Here is a 7,445-nt window from a genome sequence, read left to right on the forward strand (position 1 = left end):
TTCATGTGATCTGTACCTATAAGAAATAAGTTCATAAGACATAGGGGCAAATTAGGCCATTCAGCTCATCAAAGTCTGCTCTGCCATTTGATCATGACTGATATGCTCCTCACCCCCATTTTCCTGCCTTCTCCCATAACCCTACAACCCATTACCAATTAAAAATCTGTCTAACTTCTCCTTAAACTTACTCATTGTCCCAGCACCACCGCACTTTGGGTTAGCGAATTCCACAGATTCACAACCCTGTTGGAGAAATAGTTACTCCTCAACTCTGTTTTAAATTTGCTACCCCTTATCCTAAGACTATGACCCCTCATCCTAGAATGCCCCACAAGAGGAAGCATCCACTCCCCCTCTATTTTACCTATACCTTTTATCATCTTGAATACCTCAATTTGATCTCCCCTCATTCTTCTAAATTCCAGAGAGTATAGGCCTAAACTGTTCAATATCTCTTCATACAACAAACCCCCCTCGTCTCTAGGATCAATCTAGTGAACATCCTCTAAACTTCCTCAAATGCTACTACATGTTTTGTCAAATAAGGGGACCAAAACTGTGTACAATACTCTAGGTGCGGTCTCACAAATGCCTTGTATAGTTGCAACAATATTTCCTTGCCTTTATATTCTATTCCTTTAGCTATAAAAGCCAATCTTCCATTTGCTTTTTTTATTATCTGCTGTACCTGCATGTTAGTTTTCTGTGACTCATGAACGAGGACACCCAGATTCCTCTGCATCGGAGTACCCCAAAGTCTCTCCCCATTTAGATAATAGGTCGCCCTCCCATTCTTCCGACTGACATGTATGACCTCAGACGTATCCATGTTTAACTCCATCTGCCATATTTTGGCCCACTCTCCTAACCTATTGATATCTATTTGTAAGGTTCTCATTTCCTCGTTGCAATTTACTGTCCCACCTATTTTTCTGTCATCCGCACATTTGGCTATAGAGCCTTCTATCCATCTATCTAAGTCGTTGATATAATGTACCTCTGCTGCAAGTGCCTTTTGTGAGCAATCTGTGACAAGCATGAAAGACACATCACTTCTAACAGTGGCTGTGCCTTCCCACACCTTTCCAACTCATTATCTTGCTTTTGTTCTGCAGTATATTTCTCAAAACATAGCTGCTTGAATTAGTTCTTGATCACCTGACCTTAATATCTCCTTATGTGCTTTGTTGTCATATTTTGTTTTATAATGCTCCTATAAAGCAGCCTGAGTAATTTCATTATGCTAAAGACATTATATAAATATAAGCTGTTATTGTAACAGCTTAGAACACAACCCATCAATTTTCAGGGTCATTCCAAAGCTATATTTCTGATTATTACAAGTATTTTTTTCTGTTTTCTAATTGCACCCATTTGTCTTATTTATAGGTGAATGCATTTCTCTCCTTTGTTATACCCATGGTAATCATTTCAGTCCTGAATACAATCATCGCCAATCAGCTAATAGCGATGTTCAAACAAGCAGCTCAAGATGGCCAGATATGCACAATTGAAGGACAGCAGACCACACTAAGCATGTCAGTGGAGCCAAGCCGTGTCCAGTCTCTCCGACATGGGGTCAAAGTTCTCAGTATGTATCAACCTTACGTTATATATTTATATTATGAAAAATGCATCCTTCAGAAAAGACTTCCTTTGTGTGTCCATGTGTAGAGGTCAAATTATCTTCATCCATATCACTTTGACATTATGTAACCAGTAGAGTCTGTCCATATCTACTTTGATGTGAGCTGTGAGTTGTGAGACACACATACAAATGTCACCAATGATTTCCTTGCAATATTCTGTTGACCAACCACCATAATTCCAACAGAGATTGGTGCGTACCTCAGATCCACCCCTGAGTCTGAGACACACAGTATTACCAAGTTCTCACCATTTTTCTACTTCAATTATAGCATCTGATGGCGCAAGGTTTTGGTAATATAGAGCTGAATAAATATTAAAGGTTCAAACTAGCTCTGTAAAAGCAGACAGCAAAATCAAATTAGAATAAATATTGCTGTTGCCAACTCAATTTTATTAAATTGTTGGCTCAATCAGCATGGAGGAAATGTCATGATCAAAAGAGAGAAGGACTCACAATCCTATGAGTTGCATTAACAGTGGTAGCCTATTTCTATTTTTAATAAAAAAACTATAAAAACTATGGATCAGGAAAAATGCTTTCTTAAACAGAATGCAGCACTTTTTGACATTGGTGGCTGCGACAGTCAAGTAGCAAAGGTGAAGGCAAAGGAAAATTGGAATGTTTGGTTAGTTACAGAGATAAATTAAAACTTCTCAGGCTGAGCACACCTGTTTGGGAATGTTAGATGAGATTCACCTTTCAGCTGGCAAACTCATGGAGAGTTTACATCTTTATTGAAGCCTGACCAATATTTACCATAAGGACGGCGCCACCTCTAATTGTGAAGAGGTTAATTATTATATGATGATATCCTTCCAAGCCATCAATGATCAATGCCATCAGTTCACTGTTAAGTGACAGCAGACTTGCTTACCATCAGAAATGTTTCTGTCATTTTTCCAATGTAAAGGAATCAATAACGTAGGCGTATAAAAGGAAAATACAGCAGATGCTGGAAATACAAAGCAAACACACATAATGTTGGAGAAACTTAGCAGATCTGGCAACACCTGTAGAGAGAGAAACAGAGTTAATTTGGAGTCTGATATGACTCTTCTTCAAAACTGAATGCCTGGTATGGCTCTTCCTCAGAACAGGGGAGTATTCCTTTAATAGGATCCAATACTTCCACTTGCACAGGTCCAAACTGATAGAACAAGTGCATTTGTAAGATCTTTGAATAATAATACTATTGCATATACATTTAGGAATGGTTTTTGTTCAATTAATATGTAGATGGCATCAGTCTACATACAGAATAATGTAAATTAATGGATGAGAACCTGCCAGCACTAAATTTGTGACAGCTTACAGTGGCATCTTTAATTAACTAAGCAGGTAGACTATACAGCTGGCGGTTTCAAGTAAGCCTTGATTACCACAGTATAGCCCTTCACCTTCAGGCATCATGCCATGGACGCAAGGTCAACAATCTGCTGAGTTAGCTGGCAGCAACCATCTCCAACCTGATATAATCCCTTTTGCTTATACAAAGGAATCATTACTGCATGTCTGGTTCAGTAAAGGGGTGTGGATTGTGAAATCCTGCAGATCCATGATCCAGAAGTGAAAATGTTCACAGCCACAACGACACTGTCTGCCATCTTGGCAAAGAGTACTTAACCCACTGTCACTGGCCTCAGGTCTTCTTGCAAGATGACACAGAAGTCACAGATCTCCTGCCTGAGAGTCACTGCCTATAGAGGCACTGTGCTCAGAAATGTCAGCAAAGCTAACCTTTCACCTTATAGGTCTTCAGCTGAGTCTAGCGCTTTATTTTATGACCTGCCTTGTGGTCAATCTCTTCTGTTGCTTCCAGCAACTTGTGGCTGCATTGTATGTGCTGCAGCTTGTCCTTTTCGTAGTTGCTGGCCCTCCCTGTATTGCCGTCGCCCCGCCTCAATTTTTAAAAAATGTATGAGCGTTTCTGCCTGTACCACCCTTTGAAACACACAGTTCCAATTACCACCAGTGTGAATAACTTAACCCAATCTTTACTCAGAGTTAAAATTCTCTAGTCAAGGCAATGCCCATGTGAATCACTTTGGTGCTGTCTCTAGTGTAATCACATCTTTCCTGTAGTGCGGTGACCAGAACTGAAAGTGGTAATCCAGCTGTAACCTAACCAATGTTTTATACAATTCCAGCATAATTTGTCAGCTCTCGTATGTTATGCCTCAGATGATACAGGTAGGCATCCCATATATGCCCATGACCTTACTATTTGCCTGTATAGCCACATGAAGGGATCTGTGGATACAGATCTCAGGTTCCTTGGTTCCTCTGTACTTACTGGTATTCTACTATTTACTCCGTATTTACTTTGTTATTCCCCATTGCATTATCTCATATATCTCCATTTATTCACCCAACTGGCTTGTCTCCTGAAGGAGAGAACTAGAGGCTGTTTATCCTAACCAAAATCAGCACCGCTGGCCTCCTTTCAACACAAGTCTCTGTCTAAAGGTGATGGAAGACTTGCCATTTTTCCTTCTTTATTGATGAGTTCATGTCAATTTCATACTTTCATGACTTCCCACTGTGCACTCACCTCATCTGAATTTATGAGTTGCAGACACAGGCCTTGGATATAATGGCAGTGGTGTTGTACATGACAGCAGTCTGGAAAGCCATATCAATCCTGCCACGGCTGGTCCTGGGAGCTGTGCTTATTAGACAATTAACAGCCTGATGCTTGGACATCTGTCCCTTTGAGGAAGAATATCCTTCCTCCAATAGCTGTCAGATAGTCAGAAGTACAGGAGCAGCCATAGCAGGATGAGGTGCTTAAATGACCATTTGACAGCTTCAGTTGGCTTTTGGTAGTGAAAGCTGTTCTTGACCTCCCTACCCCTGACTGGATCATGAGGAGCCAGGAAGGTGGCAGGTACCCTTTGGCTGCCCGAAACCCCCACTGCACCCGGGGGATGGATTACTCCTGTGATATCATCTGTGCGCCATTGGTAAAGAATGACTGAATACACCAAATGGCTATTCGGTGCCTCTTTAAGGACTGCAATTGCCTCCACAACTCAGGGGTGTGGGATCTCGGTCTCACTCTTTATTCATTCTAGCAAAGATGGAAAGAAATGGCAACATTCTGTGGTGCCAGCCCAATAACATTTTCTGTGATTTTCTGTTGAACCAACCTTCATTGCCGTGAGAAAAATACAGATAGATTATGTAGGTAGTGAGTGGGCAAAAATCCGGCAGATGGAATATAATGTGAGAAATTGTGAAGTTGTTCGCTTTGCCAAGAAGAATGACAAAGCAGGATATTACTAGTATGAAGAATGACTGTGGAATTCTAAGGTGCAGAGGGATTTAGGTGTTCTAGTGCACAAGTCACAAGATGTTTATATGTAGACAAAGCATATAATAAAGAAGACTGATGAGAGGCTATCCTTTTTTACGAGAGGAATTTAACATAAAAGTAATGATGTTATTCTTCAGTTGTAGAGGGCATCGGTGAAACCACATCTTGAATACTGTGTGCAGTTTTAGTTTCCATATTGATGGAAGGATATAAATATACTGGAGGCAGTTCTGAAGAGGTTTACCAGATTAATACCTGGAAGGAATGAGCTGAATTATAACAATAAATTGAACAGACTAAGCTTGTACCCTTAAAAGGTGACTTGATTGAAGTCCTAAAATCCTGCATAAAATCCTGAATGGTCTTTACAAGTTGGGCATGGAAAATATGTTTTCTTGTGTGGGTCAGTCCAGAACTAAGAAGCACTGTTTTAAAATTAGGATTTCCATTCTCAAGACAGAGACGAGGAGAATATTTTTTCTCTAAGAGTTGGGTGACTTTGGAACTCTCTGCCTCAAAAGCCAGCAGAGTCTGGTTGTTGAATATTTTTAAGACAGAGGTGGATTGATTCTTGTTAGATGAGGGAAACCAAGGTTATTTGAGGTGGATGGGAAATGTGGAATTCAAAATACAGATCAGCCATGAACTTATCGAATGGCGGAACAGTCTTGAGGAACTAAATGGTCTACTTCTGCTTGTATTTAGTGTGTAAGTATTTTGTCCCTTTCATTACAGTTCAAAATTCAGAAATTGGCAGGCATGTCACTAATACCAGTACTGGTATTTGTAGATATCTGAAACCTTCTCATTTAGCATGGGAATAAACAATCATACTTTTCACTAATTGTAAATACCAACACTTACATCTACCCGACAACGGGGAAAATTGCCCAAGTATGTCCTGTACCTAAAGAGCAGGACAAATCCAACCAGCTAATTACCACCCCGGCAGTCTACTCTCAATCATCAGTAAAGTGGTGGAATGCGTCATCAACGGTGTTATCAAGCTGCATCTGCTCAGCAATAACCTACCCAGTGACGCCCAGTTTGGGTTCCACCAGGGATCCTCAGCTCCCGACCTCATTACAGCCTTGGTTCAAACATGGACAAAAGAGCTAAATTCCAGAGATGAGGTGAGAGTGTCATCAAGACTACATTGAATTGATGTGGCAACAAGGAGCCTGAGCAAAACTGGAATCAGTGCATATCAGAGAGAAAACTCTCCATTTGTTGGAGTCGTACTGGCACATAGGAAGATGGTTGTGGTTGTTGGAGGTCAGTCATCTCAGCACCAGGACATCTCTGCAGGAGTTCCTCAGGTGGTGTCCTAGACCCAACCATCTTCAACTGCTGCATTAATGACCTTCCCTCCATCATAAGGTCAGAAGTGAAAATGTTCACCAATGATTGCACAATGTTCAGCACCGTTTGCAACACCTCAGATACTGAGAGAGAGGAGAGTTGAAGACAATAAAGACTGCAAATGCTAGAAGCCAGAGTCTATAGGTGTGAGACTTGAAAAGCACAGCAGGTCAGACAGCATCAGAGGAGCGGGAAAGTCAATGATTTGGGCCAAACCCTTCATCAGGACTGGGTTGCAGTTGGGGTCAGCAGGTGAATTGCCCATCCAAAGAATCAATGCAGTCTTGGTTATATACTCCAATATTTCCAAGTGTAGTTTTGTCAAATTTGGTTTGATAATGCTCTTAAATACTTTGGGACATTTTATGCATGAAGGTGCTATCTAAATAAATATTGCTATTATTTTTGTTGTTGTCATTATCTTGGCACTCTTCCCAAACTTAGGAAATGTTTTTAGACCATTTCCCCATACTTATGGATGTAGAAGACAGTATTATTTTTGTCAGCCACTTCCTGCTATACTCTCTGCCCATTAGATCATTGATGACCTTTGTGAAGTTAACACCTTCATTCTATCCATTTCACTTCACTGCCCTACTGTCCTGTGACATTAAGTAATGTTTGAGTTCAATTCCATTGCAATGATCATTTTCCATCGATTCACCCATGTATCTACTGTTCAAGTGTAAGACTAGACAATGAATATCAATACAATGCTGGGCATATGTTAGATTCAATCCAATCACTTTCCAACCAATGATTTATTTTGTACCCACAGCCCCTAATTGATAATGCCCTTATTACCACACTGAAAGTGTTGAGTGTGTCTGTGGTTTTGCTGACTGTAACATTCAGTGGGATGCTGAACTTCCAAATATGGGTTCAATGCATGATAAGTGGGATGACAAAAATAAGGAACATTGACATCCATGCTGTGCTACAACAGTCTGATGTTAATTTCTCTAATTCTTTGTATACATGATACGGATAAGAAGAAAGGTCATGTCATAATAGTTTCAGAGATAGTAGGAACTGCAGATGCTGGAGAATCTGAGACAACAAGGTGCAGAGCTGGATGAACACAGCAGGCCAAGCAGCATCAGAAGAGCAGGA

At 40.5% G+C, this 7,445-nt stretch overlaps 1 protein-coding gene across 1 annotated transcript in view; it reads left to right on the plus strand.

Moving 5' to 3' along the window:
* LOC109933776 (neurotensin receptor 1 (high affinity)) overlaps positions 1 to 7,445 on the plus strand; it is a 43,620-nt gene that overhangs the window by 13,694 nt on the left and 22,481 nt on the right. The window contains exon 2 of the mRNA XM_048608551.1: positions 1,393 to 1,594. Coding sequence (XP_048464508.1) covers positions 1,393 to 1,594 — 202 coding nt within the window. The remainder of the gene's footprint in view (positions 1 to 1,392; positions 1,595 to 7,445) is intronic.

The sequence above is a fragment of the Rhincodon typus genome, chromosome 19 (genome assembly GCF_021869965.1).
Source record: "Rhincodon typus isolate 14 chromosome 19, sRhiTyp1.1, whole genome shotgun sequence".
Lineage (NCBI taxonomy): Eukaryota > Metazoa > Chordata > Chondrichthyes > Orectolobiformes > Rhincodontidae > Rhincodon > Rhincodon typus.